Source organism: Diprion similis, chromosome 4 (assembly GCF_021155765.1).
Source record: "Diprion similis isolate iyDipSimi1 chromosome 4, iyDipSimi1.1, whole genome shotgun sequence".
Taxonomy (NCBI): Eukaryota; Metazoa; Arthropoda; class Insecta; order Hymenoptera; family Diprionidae; genus Diprion; species Diprion similis.
Window position 1 is genome coordinate 16,702,281 of NC_060108.1, and position 18,424 is coordinate 16,720,704.

The window sequence follows — 18,424 nt, forward strand, 5'->3', positions numbered from 1 at the left end:
GAATTTCCACTTTCATATTGGATAGATTATCTTCAGACACCGCATTATCGCATGCAATTCGTTTATCCTCATCGATTTGTTCTTATGGTCCATCAATGAATTGTTACCAACCTACGTTTAAGCACAGAAAGTAAGAACGGAATAACGAATGAATTCGTCGGATATTTCGGGATAAAGTTAAACAAAAAAACATACCAAATGAATAAATAAATAAATAATTTTCTTTCAACCAGGAACTCGAATCGAGGCTTATAAATCGTATCGTATAGACGGATGACAAAAAAGTGCATAGATGTGAATAAGACTGGAGAGGATTGATCGTAAAATTGCAGTGGGGTTAAAAGTGAGGGGGGCAGGAGGGTTCCGATTGGTGCAGGTGTGCTGCCAGCGGTGCCCGGGTTCCCACCCGGCGACGAGGGGGAGGTTGTGGTGCGAGTGAAGAGCCCCGCCGAGGAGAGTCCTGTGGTTTGTGATGAGGTTCAGCCCCCCGGAGGGGTCAAGAGCTGGAGCAGAGAGCAGCCTCTCGGCAGGGTGGTTGTGAGAGGATCCGCCCGGGTGGCGAGGGGTCGGGCCGTGGAGGAGGCCGGGGAAGGATGGTGTGACCAACGGCGTCATCCTCCCCGAGGACGCGGAGGCCTCGGCGAAGGCGAGGAGCTGTATCTCGACTCGGAGGACGAACTGGCGATGTCGAGACAGTCTCGCGCCGATCGAGACCCCCGCGAACCCCGAGAGCACCGCGACTCCCGCGACTCCCGCGACCAGGGACACCTTCACCAGCGTCCCGTCCTCCAGCGCGACGACCGCGACTACGCCGAGTACGACCTCCATCCCACCTCCGCTGCATCCGCTGGACCCGGCGCCGCCAATGCCGTCGCCAACAACCCGGTGAGTCTTTTTCGCATTGTACATTTTTGACGTTTTTTTCTCTTTTACTAAATATTATGAGGACGCTACGAACAGTCTTTACTGACGGGGGTGAGTCAATGTTTCGAATGGTTAGCGTTTAGACGGGCCAGAACGGTTTCACCGAATGGTCCAAATTCAGAATGGCCAAGACTTTGAATGGTCAAAACTCCGATTCGTCGAAATTCTGAATTACCAGAATTCCGAGTGGCCAAAATGCCCAAGGGCCATAATTTCAATTGGTCAAAATTTTGAATGGCAGGATTACCGTATGACCAATATTCCGAATAGCCAAAATTATAAATGGCCAAAACTCCGATTGCTTAAAGTTCCGAATTGCCCAAAACTCAAACTGATCGAAATTCCAAATGGTCAAAATACCGAAGTTACCAATCTTACATATGCGGTAAACGCTTCATGGCATATGTGATAAGCGCTTAACGGCAGATATAGAAGTTGGCAACATTCGGACTTTCGACCATTCCTAATTTTGACTCGAACCCTTACAACCCGAGTAAAATATCACTTTTTCTCTGTAAAAATGATGCAGTCATCGTACATGGAATGCCGGCCAAAAATGGCTAAATTATTTTTTTCCTCAGCCGAGAATAAGGCAACGAAATGTATTCATATAACAATAAGAGGTAATTCAAATAACAGGAATAAATTTTTGGCGTAATTGTTGCGGAAAATAGAACTTTTTCTGTTCAATGAAAACTCTTCAAATCCTGAAAAACAACAGAACTTATGATTGTACTTGTGGAGGGTTGACTAAGGAAGGTTCAGAAAATTGACAGAAAAACTGAACTATTCGCTGCTAGTTTTCACATGATTTGAAGATATAGTACACAGTATTGCAGCGAATCGGGTTCTTTTCGTATTTTCTCATTACTTTCCTGAACTTTCTTCAGTTGACTCTGCACGACCACATTCACAAGCCCTATCATCATCTAAGGAAGTCTGAAGAGACTTCATTATTCAAAAATGTGAGAATTTTATAATACGATTCATCGTATTTGCTGGAGGTCCGATATCCCCTTATGGTGTGTTGAGCACATGGTCACGTAACCGATTTAAGCGTATAATAGGGATCGATCCCTTTGTTACGTAAGACATCGGTTCGATTACTAAACTCTTGTGATGTGTAATCGTTCAAAAGTTAAAAAGTGCATTCTGGTTAGCTATTAGGATCGATAAGTTACCATATGTTACCATAATCGAATAATTTTCAAAATATAACCTCAAAGCTCGTCTCGTAGCAACATAAATTAATTAGAAGTACGAATCGATATTTGTTCTGCTCAAGATTACAGAGGCGTTTTACTTTCTATCAATACCACAACCAATTCAAAATCGATTCAAAATTTTTAGGAAGAATTATTCCGAATCTTGTGGATACGTCTGAATCAGCCACGTGACACTGTGCTCAGAACACCTTAATTCGTATGATCACCTCACTCAAGTTTCGAGAAAATTATTTTTGCATCGGTAAATAAATTCGAACATTGCTGAAGATCCAGTTTATCAAATTTGATCTGAAACTCTGCATGGTATTGCTACGAATGCCGACTATTAATTATACACGCGTTTTAAAAGTATAAGATTAAACCTGCGGATTGAAGAGGGTTCAAGTTAGTAAAAGTTATTGTAACAATGCATGACAGGAAAAATCGTTATTTCGTAATTTGAGAATTGTCTGGAATTCCGTAAACGGTGACGAAGCGAAATATAGTGATGTAATAAAAGTTTAAGTATCTGTCCGTCAATTAAGCCAATTTACAACTGCAAAATGGTGATTTCTAACTAACTTCAATCTCACGTATGTTAGTTTTGTTTGACATTATACGTAATTGTGAAATCACGGCTAAATATTGCATTGCTTATCTAGGTATCGTGATTTATGATCAAACTAGCTTGATCAATCGGAACTTAATGTACATAAATTTTTGATCACAACTTGATGTGCACATGTTATACGTACTCATCTCGCGCCATGGCTGTCTTGTCTGTTTTACTGTAAATACGCCGAGCCTAAGAGGATTCCAAAATTTAGAAAAATGCAAAATGGAAATGGGTAAAAATATAGAATTTAGCCAAAACCTGTAATCGTTAAAATTTTTATATTCTCCTATATTTTGATCGACGATTCTATACTTTCATTTTTCCACATTCCAACGTATTTCGATTTTCTACGTTTTGAAAATTCTGAAATTAGATATTCACCTTTTTGAAAATGCGATTTTGCCATCATTTTATTGAAGGACCTTACTACCTTTGACCCCTACCAATACATTCTAGAAAATAGAACAAATTAGCGCCAATCTTTTTATCAATGATCAATTTCCTCGCTTTTCGCAGTTTTGACTTATAATTATTAAGTCTCATTTTGAACACGTTTCCTGTGGGATTCATGAACTGTGAAACCTGAATGAGGTCTTAACATTTCTTTCCATGAATTGTAATAGCTTAAATCGAGCTATTATTCGGAACCTGTCAGAATAGAAACCGTGGACTGGAAATATTTTCTCCGAATTAAGCGTTTAATACGAGACAGCTTTATCGCAAAACATGTATATTATACGAATACTCTGCTACATGGGCCAGTTGCTAATATAAGCCCGACCAAAAATCATCGTCCGTGGTTGATTGAAGTGCCGCGTGTTATGCATGGGTCTGTGGTAAACTGGCGTGTATTTTCTAAGCTGCTCAAAAGTAGTTCACCTTAATTATGCATATCGGACAGGCGTTCTGAAATGTACAAGAAGAAAATAAATGAAATAAAATAACGTCTATATCCTCGTTACTAAGTCCAGCTGAAGACATTCGCTGTGCTCTCCAAATAATCCAGCCTCCATGAAGAGATTAAATTTCGAAACGTCTAACGTCGTCGGTGTGTAAAATTCGTTTAAAAAAAGAACGCCCGCTATTCCTCGTGTTTAATCATTTATACATGATACTTTCGTTGATACGCCGCTATTTCTATATCGAAATCGTTACCGCGTATGTTGAAAATAACTTCCATATATAATGAAAATACGCGTCGATGGAATTAATTGGAATTGAATAAAGGTAACCGATTCTTCACGCATGGCTCATTATTTTTTGTGCACTGCATTCAGGAATGAACGGTAATTGGATAATACGGCAATGCGGTATATTCCGGCGAGCGAGTATTTTCCAATAACAGACGTGGAGTATTCGCGACCTATTATTTCCCAGAGGGTCTCCTCACCTTAATACTTAACCACTGCATCAACTGGGACCAGTGCAAAACCTCGCTTACACACCCTCATCGCGATTTCGCACCCCCTATATTCACATTTCACTATTCACTATTCACGAAACTTTATCGCCTTGGAATTATAAATTTCAATTTCATCTTTGCCGTTTTCTCGGAATCCAACCTGCAAGCAGGCAATAGGCTATTCCTCGATTATTCTGATATCTCACCTGCATCTTGTTTATTTTTCCGGTTCTCACGCGAGAGGGAACGGAAAGTGAGAAGTGCATGTAAAATGCGTCGTTATTATGAGGAGAGGATGATGTCTTAGGTGTTATACGAGGGCGATGGCGTCGAGCAGGCAGGACTTCGTTTGGATCGTTGCATCTTTCATAAAGTGTTGTGAACCGACAACGTAGAGCAGAGCCTTTGGCAAACAGTGTCGAGCCTCGTAATTATGGCCGCATTCATGCCTCTCATCCCTCTCGGTCTGCAGGGGTGGTTTTACGTCCGATGGAGACGAAGGCACGCCCGCCTGCCCGTGTCGACCAAGGAATGCAGATTCTCGAGATATTCCGCTGCACTCTATAATTACCCGACCATGCACCGAGAGGCAGGTATGGCTGGGGATGTCTTTCAAGGTATTTTGCAAATCTGGGTCGCGTTTCTATTCATCCCGTTTCAATTCTCGATACGATAACTGTTCCTTATACTTCTACATACACGATTAATTATCGGCTGGTGATAAGCTTCAATTAATGCAAACTCAATTTGTCGTAAACTTGTAAGAAACGACCGGATATGCAACGTGTCAAGCCATCTAGGTACATCGTAGTCTCTTGTTCCATAACCAAACTGCTTTATAATATGTAGGTATAACACTATTCGCGCCGTTTCTATCGCACGACGTAACTCCTGCATTTTTCTCTCCCTTGTAACCGATGCAAATTGAATTTTACATATTTATAGAATCGCAGTCGGCATATTTGTTGCTTTTGCTCTACTGATATTGGTAGTTCGGGTTACTGCCAAATTAACGAGGCCCATCCTGTTTTTGTTTTTTCTTTTGCTATTGCGTTATTTCTTTTCTATATCAATTCCTTTCACTCATCTGTGGCATAACAATACGCGTCGACGTGAAACTTGGAAATTCATTCACTACCAGTTTTCATGCTGTTATTTTTTTAAAGTTGAATTAATATTCATTTTCTGTTATTTCGTTTTTCTATTTTTACATTTTTGCCTATCGCGAGTCTTCTTAATCTCTGGATCATTTCTTTCAACAAAGGATGTACGAGACTGGTCAATTTTTAAGCCTTGAAATTTTTAGAATTGGATGTAACGCTTAGCTAAAAGCGTTTTCGAATCTGAATTCGAGAATTTAAAAATTTCGAAAGAAACACGAAACAGCTACTCAGCTTTCTGTCACGCGATTTCTACTACTTGCACACATAATCTTTGTGTATCGAATCGGTACTTAGAAATTTTCAAAACCTTATAAAAACGGTTATTCAACCAAGACAATAAATCGTTTTGTCGTATCGACGGTAAAAAACGAATTACTCAATTCGCAACAAATTTTCACCGAAATACCAAAAATCTCATTTCCTTTCCTTCTACGTTTCCGTGTCCATCTACCGCAATAAACAGCTTGGATCCAAACTCCAACACCGTGATTCTGATCAATAAAAAAGTCAATAATCTCTCACAACGTCACTTCCTTATTTTAATCGCAGTTTCCGGTAAAACCAGCCCTGAAACACATCGGCATCTCGCGTCCTGCGGAGTTGGCAAAACTTTTGGATTTCGGGCAGTGGGCCTCCAAGATCCGGAGTCCTGGCTGCCGCAGCCGCGCGAGGTCCCGAACAACCCGTTTCAGGGCTGGGTCGGCGAGGGAAGAAGGGGAGGAGGGGGGCGAGGGAGGGAGCAGAAGGCGGGGAGGGGAATATAGGTCAGTACGCAACGGTGCCGGGGCAAAAGGATGATCATAGTGCAGATATGGCCCAAGTATGGGATACAAGGCGCGCCTGCGTGTATGCGGAGGGACCGGCTAACGGCCAAACTGGTTTTTCCTCACCACCTCTGTGCTCTTCTTCTTCTTCTTCTTCTTCTTCTTCTTCTTCGTCGTCGTCTCCTTCGTTCACCTCTTCGTCGCTCCTTTCTTGCCTCCTCCTCCTCCTCTCTTTGTTCTGGTTCTGATGCGCGCACGCCCCCCTTCACCAAATTTTTCGTCCCCCTCCAACTCCTCCTTCACTTCTGGCCACCAACTTCTTCGTCTCAAGGTCTGTCCCGAAATGCACATGCATGCACGGACGTTACAACGCCGCGTGTCTGAGTTGGTACCTTTTTCTAATTTTCGCCGTATTCGCCGGGGCCCGGGGCGAGCCGAGCGATCATTCGACGATCGCTCGAGGAGAAGGGCGAGTCTTTGTGTTGTCCTAGGTTTTGGTTTCGGTTTCGGGGTTCGCGGTGCGCGGTCGAGTATCTCTTTACCGCTCGTACCTGTAGCTACGGATATCTCGCACCGCAGCCAGAAGAGTCGCAACTAAATTTTTTACACCCCCTCCCGTGACCCGAGCTTCTTCTTCTTCTTCTATCCTTAGTTCCTTTTCTCTTTTCCTAGATCTTACTTTCTTCCATTTTTATATTTATCTTCTCACTCTATCACCGGGGCTCGTGCTACGCCGACGCTCACCTTTCCTCTTCAATTTCGAGGTCGTGCAGGTAGAGATGAAGGTACCGATACACCTGCAGCACAAGAGAGAACCGTCGTTATATATACATACATGCTTCGAGCACCCGAAAGGAAAAACTGCCGCAGGGGGAGGAATGGAGATGGAGGAGGATATAAAAAAGAGAAAAACCGACAAAACAGGGGCAGGGGGAACCAAAACCGCCTGCACATGCCACCGAGAATAATTGCAGTGAATAATCGCTGTTGTTTCAGATTCCAAGAATCGCGTCGCGACTTTACTCTTCGCGTTCATTTCTTTCGCACATTCGCGTACGTTAAGTTTATAATAATAACTCACGTTGTGCGTATGTGTATCGAACGAATTTCATAATTCTTGAGAATTATGTTGATTTCGTGCGCTTTAGAATCAAATGAACCTAAGACTGTAATAAATAATTAATGATCTTCACCGAAATGACAAAAGGATAAAAAGAAAAACGAGACAAGCATAAATGGTCGATTGTTTCCAAGAAGCTAATTCTCACGCCAATCATATTGATTCTCTAATTATACGACCTCTCGTAAAGCCGAATGCTTGATTAAAATTCTAAAAACAAACAATACAGTCGAATTTAAGGTAACAAAGTTTGATCCTTGCGTTGTTAAATAAATTCAACGTTGTTGAACCTTGTACAAAATCGTTTATAAAAAAATTAAAACCATCTTCATCAATATCCGTGTCAATTAACGGATCTTCAAACAAATATATATACAATATGTTAAATCGTACACAGGATGTTAATTGCTCCCCGCACCACCATGCACACACAGCTAATTTGCCAAGGTGTGAAACAATCCTAAGAGAATTCAATTGAGAACTAGTAAAAGGAGGAAATCGAGACGCGGGAACGTCCCCTCCCCGCCCCTCCCCTACCCACCGCCAATGGAAATGGCTGAACGATTGTATACTTATACGCGTCGACATGACGTTGGGGGTAGGTACACACCGTCCACACCTTCCGGACCACGTCTTACACACGTACAATCCACACACGCAGCCTTGGCTGCCTCCGAAAGACTTACCTGCTGCACAGACCAAGCAAAGCGGGAAGGAATGATTGTGGGTAGAAATTCTCCTCCTGAGGGATGGTCCACAGTTCGCGTCCGATCTCGGCTCTGTCACTTACCTGAGGGGAAGATCGAGATGCAACGTAGCGAAGGTGCGGCAGGGGTTGAGGAGAAACGAGGTTTAGGGGAAAGGTGGGGGGGGGGGGGGAGGTCCTGCAGGCTGTACCTGCAGTCCAACGCCGGCGGTACCTACCTGCGCGCATGTGGTTGCACGTTACCTGCATACCTGCGTACCCTGCGCCTGCGCATATACAGTACGTGTGCCTTATGGTCTACCTGACTCTGCGCCGTTCTTTATACCTGGCTTATGTAGGTATACACGAGCTGCGGCCACTCGGCCGTCGTACACGGATCATTAAATAACTTTCGAGCCGCTCATTAGGACCTCCATGAGAAGAAAATATTCCATCTCTACGCTTCTTCTCTTGCGAACTGATATTATATTTTCTCTCTTTTTTTTCTTTACTCTTTATTTTTTTTTTTTTTTTTGTCCCTCGGCATGGATACGTAAGTCGACCCTTACGGTCCGGGGTAGATCGTCACCTGCAGCATCTCCGTGCCCCGGGCGAGAGAATTTTTTTTTTCTATTATCAGTGGGCGCGGAAGTACTTTTTTTAAATTTTTTCTTCAATTTTTAAAACACTTGTCTAGTTTCTTTGGAATACGGATAATCGAATACGATGACGTTGATTTCGATTATCGCGGAACAATTTTTACGAGATATTTTATATGTTTGATTCTTTTGGAGTGAATAAAAGTTAAGTCATGTTCGAAAATCGACCATTTTTTCAACGTTTTGAATCAGAAATACAAAATTAAAGTTCAATTAGTTCAGATTAAAAAATAAACGCCTTATATTTGAACTTGGCAGATCAGGGTTAAGTGCCTTGTACTTAAACCTTCGAAGTGAACGCCTAAAATTCTGCGCCATTTAATTTTAATCTTTGAACGTACGTGGAAAAAAAAAATCAATATAATTAGCAACTCGTTCTTTTAACTCACTCCTTCTGTACAGTAATAAAACATTTCATTCATCTGCAAGCGAAAATAAGAAACATCAAGATTGTTTATCATATTCCAAAATTCACGATTTAGTATTTTCATAACAAAAAAGACGAAAGCCGCGCAGTGTATTTGAAAAAATTGTTTCCAAAATTTGGACTGCCAGAAAGTAGCAACTGTATTGAATCTCACCGGTGAAAGAAAACGACGTAAAACTAGTCTGATACAAGTTTATATCGAATCGTACGAAAAAAATTGATCCGCACGAGTTGTTTGATCGTTTGTGTGGCTAATGCTACGTGTGTTATATCTACCTATGTATACATATATAAGTATATGTATAAAGTTGTACCGTCCTCATGCAGGCAGTTTTAAAACGCACGTTCACGTCTCGGTTATCCAGACAGTAATTAAACTGGAATCATTCGGGCCGTTTCTTGTCCTTAATAAACTCCGCATGAGAGGGAGGCGCGGGGATGCGCGAGGCCGTATCTCGATCCTTTTCCACCCGTGTAGCGCCCTGAGGGACGCCAGGCGTCGGTCGCGTCGTTCCGGCGCAGCTATCTTAATGAAGTGTCAGTAATGCTGGGCGCCGTTTTACCTGTCGCCGTCTCTCCCTCTTTTTCTCTCTCTCTCTCTCCGCTTCTCTGTTTCTCTCCCTTTCCCTCTCTTCCCCATCTCTTCACCCCCCACGCAGACCTACATCTCAGGTACATATTAGACCTTAAATGCCGCAAGGATCTTCCCTCGCTGGTGCAGGTATACCGAGGGAGGCTGCAGGCCCATTATTCCCCTCATCAAATGTATGCAACCAAGGTCCTCACCGCCGCCCCCCCCCCCCCCCTCCCCGTCCACCCCGACTAGCCCCCTCTAACTCTCAAAAAATCATCATTACTTATTCATTCGTTCTCTTCTTTCGTTTTCTTCTCATCTCGTTGTTTCTTTTCTATACTTCTTTCAAGGTTTTTTGCCTATTTTTTTTTTCTATACACATCTTTCTTTTACACTGTTATATCACGGTGTAACGTTTGTAACTGTGTTGAAAATGATCTGTCCTAATGTTGCTTTGTGCCTAATTATGTCGTGTCAAATCCTTTATCGGTATTCGGAAGAAACTTTCTTTGATAAATGTTAATCGACTGATCGTCTAGTCGTTTTATGGAAAAACATTTCGTCGAAACTGTAGACCGATGTATTAAATTTGTGTAAATTTTGACACACATTGATTTTGATTATACTCAATTTTTTCATGGTCCACGTTGTTTGATACTCCTTATTCCAAATGTTTCTAAAATGATAGGTCAGTTTCGACGTTGCGAAACGTGGCAAAATTATCATTGTGAGTGAAAAAAAATTAATTCTGAAACTAGTGACAGGGGGGGAATGTTAACGGGTATTGAATTTTTTTTAAACTTGAAAAATGGTAAAGAAAAAAAAACGTGATTTAAAGTTACTGCTTCAGACAGTGATTCAAAATATGGTGATTGCTGTTCGTTCCATTATATAATTTACGTAAAAATCTTCAGGAATTTGAGGATATATTATATACAGTTGAGAAGAGGAGGAATTCACACGGATATTTTGGATCGGTTTCGGGGAGAAGGGCCTTGGTATGTAGTTTAAAGCATCGTTGCGAACCGCGGTCAGACGGCTAGGTGAAGGGTAAAAAGCGCGACGTTGTCCCATCCGCGAATTGGTTTTTGCGAGTTAGGTAGTTAGGTTGGTGGCATGGGAAGGTATAAGGAAGACGGTCGGCTGGTACCGGAGGCGAGATGCCGAGAGTTTTGGTCCCGGTGGATGGATGCTGGCTCTCCTTCCGAGAATCGCGTCGACGGCTCCTAGGACAAAAGCATCACCGGTCCGCAGCTACACCACCGCCACAATTACCAAGACCACTTCGCTCTCTCTTCCCGCTTTATACGTGGACCGGTGCCCGGTCCTCCATATTTATTGGAACGCGGCTTAGGTCAAAGACTAAACGTTCGCGAAAGCAAGAAGAACTCTCTCGGCGCGATACACCGTCCTCCTCTGTCTACCTGCTGCCTGCTGATGCTCACCACCACCACCATCAACCACCACCATCAACCACCACCATCACCACCTTTAACTAAGCAGATATGCTCTACCGATATTATACTCCGAGGGCCGAAGTCGGCTTTCCGAATAATTAATACACCCCGGAGGCCTGTGCAATCACAGCTCTCGTAAACATGATCCATGCAGGGAACCAGCGAGGTACTTTGTAGGATCCGTTGCCCTGAATTTATGGGTTTCGGACAAACCGATCATCATTGTACCCCGTATGATGCTTCTCAGTCTCGGTTTGACTATACTTTGCTTGACCTTCCTTTTTCCAATTTTGTTTCTTGCGAGAGAAAGAGAGAGAGAGAGAGAGAGAGAGAGCAAAGAATGGACACTCCGCGAATTCGATCCAGACTCTGGGACTGGATCAGTGATTATTTCGGGTATTTCGGCATCAGCTTTGGAGTTTCGTTGATCGTTAATAGCGCGTCTAGGTTTGGAGGTAAAAAGAAAAAGAAAAAAAAAACGGGAAAATGAAACAAAACAACCCGAGTCAACAACTTATACGACCGCTTCTTATATGTACGACGGTAGAGCCGCGGTCCTATCCATGAATAATGCAACAATTGGCCAAACTCTATACGGATGCCACACGATTATACCTGCACCTTTGTCTCGCGTTGCGAGAACCCTTAACTGGTACCTACGTGTATACGTTTATTGTTTTCTATATCGCCACTTCGGTTCCTCGAATCAACCCTTACTTCTTATCTCCTTCTTTCCTTGCTCTTTTCCTTCCTTACCATCGTCACGAAATTAATAAACGTCATCGTTGTGCGTGCGTTTGTGTGCTTGTCTCCTGTGTCCAGATGGTGTCAAAAGGTCTTTCGAATTATAATTACCTTGAAATTTAACTTACGAAGAGAAAAAGAAAAAACTGTATTTTTCATTGAAAGAAAAATAGTAACTGAGAGATTGCAAAAAAGTGAGAAAAAATTCTAAGAGGATAAAATTTTCGCCAAAATTAGCGTATTGTCAAATACAATCTTATCTTTGAGTTCATCAACAGATTTAAAAATGTTAGAAAGCTTGAAAATTATACTCTGACTGGTTTAAGCCTTCGTAGAAAGCAATAATAAGAACTCAAGCTAGAAAACCAGAAATTACAAAAAGAAAGACACACGTGTACGAAAAACAAATTTAAAAAAACAAGAAAGAAAAAAAAGAAAAAATACGCAAGACCGATCAGTTTCTACGAGTTTAAAATCGTCACCGTGATTAAAATAACGAGTTTAATAACGCCTGTCTCTATTAAAAAAAACTTGGACAACTTGTAAATACATGCGATTTTTACTTATTTTTCAATCTACGGTATATGAAAAGAGGAAGAAAGAAGAGTTCGTTTAAATTACAAGGATTAATCATTAGTAGTAAGGATAATTACCAGTTATTTTATAGCTCCACGTATACACATATATACATATATACATATATATATATATATATTGGATATAGGGGAATTGAGTGAAGAAAAGCTTTGCACACGTTTCTCTTCGGGCTACTATAACTATACTGCAGGGCTTGAATTATATTTAGGTGTATCTTACGAGTTGGCCAAGAGTTTTCTTACACGTGCAGCACGCGTATGTTCACGCATACGTCTTGATAATGCCGAGGCGCGTTCACAACGCGTATCCGGCGCCATTTTGTGCCCAACGGAATGTCGCCGCTGGGGTATAGACGGGGTAAAGGTGACCTAATTAAGGCGACAGTTTAGTGTGGGGGAGCCTTAACTTGTTTACGATATCCGTATAACACGTTAAGGTACGACTGTAAGCCGCGTCGAGTCGCCTCGTTGCGTTGCGTTGCGTTGCGTTGCGTCCGCGAGTTGACGACCACGCGGAGGGCACAGAAATATACGCCGCTATCGGTGCATTGAACTCTGCATTACTTATACTATACCGGCTCTAGATGGGCGCAGTTATGCATATATGTTTCCTCAAAAACAACTAATTCTCAAACATCCCGCGCGTAGCTCGAATTTCCGGTATCAAGCAGAGATATTCCGATCCGCTCGCTGTTTTTGCCAGATTTCATTCTAATCTTGGCGAATCATGCGGAAACGCACGAATAGCGAAAACTTTATACTAATTAATCATGGAGAGAAGAAAAAAGGCAGATTTTATTCAAAACTGTGGGAAAAGTGGGGCAAATCGGGGTTTTTGGTAAAAAAAATACTCATTTCAAACTATATTTTTTACCATTTAAATGTAGCACATTTTACTCTGCACGCAGTGGTTTTCACTGATTATACAGTAAATTCTTTATTTTATGAAACATATTTTACTAACTCACCTGATGTATTTTCTTACTGTAGTTTTGATGCCGGTGCATCGATTTTTTTGTTATTGTGAAAATGTGATAGTTTTGATTTTTTAGTCCTTCATTACACGACTCAAAGTTTAACCAAAATTCGAGATAGGAATAAAAAGACACGGTTCTGTAATGATTTATAAATTTTTAATCGTAATTATACTATAACTCTATCCTGCCTCTTCAGTGGAAAATTTAAAAACGATTTTACATTTTACAACGCAAAGAAATATGACCCTCCAATTCAGCAGCCTTGAATCTTTCCTCGACATAACGTGTGAAATTCTTTTTAATAATACTTCCATTAACGGTCGGTCATTTTGTTGTTTTCTGACCATGTAATTTAATGCTTTATTATCGCTTGACGGTTATACAAATACAAGGTATAGTTTACTTTGTAAATTAAAATTGAACCTGCAAAAAGGATATTTTTCAATTTTGCATACAAGTTGAGGGAGCGAAAAGTTGACATGAACGCAAGGTAAGGATTTCACGGTTATTTACAACAAACATAGTCAAAGCAGTTGAAAATTGAGATGCGTAATGGACAAAACGATCGATTCATCCTGTCTTCATTTGACTTCTATTTCTCTCGTTCTTTTTTACTTCGCTCAACAAAATTCTTATTGGTATGTAATTTGTAAAAAACTAAATGAAAGTATACCAATGCGGTATGGTATCTACATATTCACTGTATTTTTTTTTAAATTCTGTACGTTTATTTTTTTTTCCTCCAATCCTTTTTCCCACACGTACCTTATAACCAAGCCCGCGATATCATGAAGTCCACATTTAATTCTTTATAATTTAAGCAGTTCTAGCTCGCTTTTATCGCCTTCGATTCGACTCGTTAAGTGTAACCTAATAACCAGTTCTAATTATCTATTTCAATGTAACGGCATCTGTCAACATATACACAAGAGTAGTCGAATGCCTCCGAGCTGCTCGTATAGCACGAATAATAAATTCACCGGTGGTCAAGCCTAGGCCAAATCGTACAGCATGAACAGCATCCACAAACCGTATGTTACATTACATACATGTAATATATACAAGCATGCGTATACACACGTATACAATACCTACATGTATTATGTATAAGCCGTTGCCAAATCAATCGAGAGCCTCAATTTTTTCGAGGAATATTATAAAAATTGTCAGGTATGTAGGTATAAACCATCGACGCTCAGCGCGTTTAAAGTCAGTAACGAGCAAACAATCATTAGCATTCTTTATTTATTCTAACTACTTGTGAATATATACATCATTAACTGGCACAGTCATTTGCATCCTTATCGTTAATCGGGTAACGACTTATTGATGAAATCCTAAATCCTACTTTTTAAAGACATAAATTTATAACGCACGATGTAACGAAGGTACCCATAATACGCGCGGTTCTATCATTATTATTATTATTATAGAAATTATTATCATTACTCTCATTCGTTGAAATTATAATTCTTCGATATAATTGCGTCCTTATTAATCAACGTGATTATAAATCTACCGATCATATTCGATTTGCCAATCTATTTCAAGCGACGGATATTTTTTATGATACATTAATTTATTCACCTTTGAGAAATATAACTAAATGTCGAGACAAGAAACTCACATTCGAAAGCAATAAAGCAATTAGCTTGTTGTTTGTGCGAAATGCATTTCGGCCAATCGGCGGTGCGTGTTTCGAATTTCCACCACCGCCCACCTGGCCCTCAGACCTCCAGATGCTGCGGCGCGCACGCGAGCGGTCACGTCACGGAAAGAACGCACGACCCTCGCGCCGATTAACCCCGGAATATATAGGGTATCCTTTGTACGATGGATTTATACCCGTACTGCAGTGCGGGAAAAGGGTATAAGCCGATGCGTTTTTATACGCCTAGATCCAGTAACGCACAGGAGAGATCCGATCCTGGGGCTCCGGTCTCTCGCCCCAGATCAGCCGCTGCGCAGGTTCAAAGAGGCGATTCGTCCGGTTGGATGCTGAATTTAGCTGCGCCGATGGGTAGACTGGAATCAAAGCAACGACCGCTCGGCGTACGCTTATACATTTCAAAAACTAGACATCGGAAGAGTGAAGGAGACAAAAAATGAGAGGAAAAAAACGATACCCCGGATTAAATGACCAAACTTTGGATTACCGATTTATAACGTACGTAACCTTTTCATCCGCCTTTTTATTTCAACTGTATTCTACATTCACAACGATTTCTCGCCCGTTTTGTTACCGTTTATTTTCTTTTATAATTATGTATATATGCAATGCGGCAGGAAAGATTGAAAATTTTATTCTCTAAAAATCGACTAATGTAATGGGGAAAATAAAGTTATGCTATATTGATTTTTATTTTACGATCCGTGAAATGCGCGATAAAATTATGCGTAGATGAAGTTTAGCGAGGAAAAAATTGAAACGGCTCGCAGCTACCGGTTTCGACGTCGCTGCTGGTATAAAGGGTTGCTTTTCCGAACCAGTGGCGTGTGCCGCCCCAGTCACGAACTACACGGCTGAGCTGACGTTATTATATGTATAGAGTTCCACGAATGGGTTGCCCGCAGGTTTGAGACAGAATAAAGATGAATAGAGGGAGAGAGAGGTGAAAAAAACTGCAACGAAGCTCTGAAACGAACAACGGAATTATGTCGTCTTCGTTTTTTGGGAAAATTGATTTCAAATTTTACTCTGCTTTTTGCATAATGTATAAAAGACCGGTGTTTTTGGGGTGTCGACTGAAACCTCATTATGCAATTTTAAGGGTATTCATATTCATATAAAATAAAAATATGCTGACTGTGACGTCAGATGGAACAGTTTTTCACAGGAACCTGCGCTGACTTCGTCGACTGAAAAAAATTTACATTTCAACATTTTCATCTGTTGATAATTCTTACGAACTATATTTGAAAAATGGAAAATAATACTCTCGAAATTAGTGACCGATGACAAAGAATCAGCTGCTCTCGAATTAATTTTATCTCATCTATATTTCCTGGATGAATTAGGCTTGTTATTTTGACATTATTAGTGGGAAAACCAGGTGTAAAGAGATTGATTTTTGGATTTGAGCTCAGATTTTTTAGATCCGTGTCATATTCTAGAATAACATTGCGTGCTCTTAATTGCGGTCCTATTAGACTCTGGAATGCTTTATTCTACAGATAAATACGCACTTACCCAGAGATATATTCATAGAAACGGTGTGTACGAGTTTTCCGTAATCGATATTTACGGGCATGCTGTTCGCTTGATTTCAGCATTTGAAAGAAGATATTTGAATTGAAAAAAAAATGCCAAACATGCACTTATAGATTTGTGCGAAGTCTGGAATTTTTTTAAGTAGCGATGGGCGGGCGCATTATGGCCTCGGAGCAATATAACTGCGCGTCTCGAGACTCAAGCCCGAGACTATAATACCTGCTCAAAAAATGGCGGACCAAGCATCTGCCTCCCTGTTTTACCTTCTTAATGCGAGCAACGCAGCCGAGGAATAATCCTCCGAGCGGCCATATATTTCCGCCTATTAATTTCGATAAGGCGATTTTTATCCCTCCACAAACCGTAATTTGAGCGCTCTGCAGCAGTTCCTCTCCTCTCCTCTCCTCTCCTCTCCTCTCTTCCCCACTTCCAGCCTCGGGCCCAAAGACCCGTACGTGGCTGGCCGACGCAAGGCCCAAATTAAATATCAACGTTTAGTCAAACAAAGGCGACCTCAGACATTATAACCACCTATCGATACCCGCGGTTCGATTTGTCCCTGTGAAATAATGATTATTAACGAGCTTTTATCGTCGATAGTTTATTGATTAATTTTTTTATTTTACAGTCTCTGTTTTATTTTGCCAAATAATCGTTACAGTCTTGTGATGAAAAAAGTTTCGCTTCAATTAGGGAAATAAAAAAAATTTATTTATTGATCGATCAAAAATATGGAATAGCGCCGTGATTGTACTATCATTTTTTTGTTTTGAATTCATTGTATATTCATTCCTGTTATTTTTCCTGAATATCAAATTTCAGATTAAATCTGGCAATTCGCAGAGTGATAGACGCCGTGATTTTTTCCTTAAGGACTTTATGGATTTATAGACGTATATTAGGTATACAAAGTACAACTTGAAGTGATAAGTGCAGGCTACTCTAATAAGGTTATTTACGGAGAAGTCACAACCGTAGGCGTGCCTAATACGACACGTTCGAACCAATCGGCATTACCTGCAAACCGATTATCCAATCCTCGCCTTACATCATACGACAAGTGTTAATCATGGGTGAAATACGAATAACGAAAAACAGAAATTTTAAAAATCCAAACTTCATTAATTTACTTTTGCGTTCTTGCGACGAAACTTTGAAGACACTGCCACGTGTTTCCATCCATGCTTGCAAGACAATTTTAATCCACGTTCCTCGCCTTGCTATCCGCATTCAATTTTCATGAGATCGACAAAATGCCGCAACACTCTGTAAACTGAAGAAGAGGAAAAAAAATCAATTGAAATTGCGTAATGCTACTTTATTTCTGTGAAATCATTACAAGAAGGCGCGGGTAGGCGTGCACATGTCGTTAAAAATTTTTCAATATATATCGCATACACGTACGACGCGGATTGCAGCATTAATCGTTGGATCTTTATCTCACAGTATAATTAACTGTTATTCTGACATTTCGAAAAAATCGGATTGTACCGACGAATAATTATAATTTCGGGCGTGTTATACTCGCTTACTAGACAATTCTGTTATCATCGAACTCTCCGCGTCGTTTTCGGTAATCACCAGTACTTGCTGACTGCTCTGAGGTAGGTATTTGCTTGCCCAGGGAAACCGTATTGCTATCGATTGCTGTTGTTGCCGTTGCTGCCGCTGCACGGGGCCATCCGTATATTTATTTTTGATCCCAGGTGCGGCCAGAGGCTAGTATAAGTTATTCATGAATTAATTTAATTGCTTTTGGTACACAGGTATCTCCTCCATTGCACCCCTCTTTCCGCTCCTCCTCCTCCTCCTCCTCCTCCCCCTCATCCTTCTTCTCCTGGTCCGCGTCCCTTCTTCTTATTCTTATATCCTTATGGGCTCTTATCCGAAGTCATTACTA

The 18,424-nt window shown here is 41.0% G+C and overlaps 1 protein-coding gene across 2 annotated transcripts in view; it reads left to right on the forward strand.

The window, feature by feature from the left end:
* The first annotated feature begins 248 nt into the window (after window positions 1–248).
* Window positions 249–18,424, forward strand: part of LOC124405463 (voltage-dependent L-type calcium channel subunit beta-2) — a 63,700-nt gene continuing 45,524 nt past the window's right edge. For both annotated transcript variants that reach the window (XM_046880357.1, XM_046880358.1), the window contains exon 1: window positions 249–885. In XM_046880357.1, coding sequence (XP_046736313.1) covers window positions 685–885 — 201 coding nt within the window. In that variant the 5' untranslated portion in view covers window positions 249–684. The remainder of the gene's footprint in view (window positions 886–18,424) is intronic.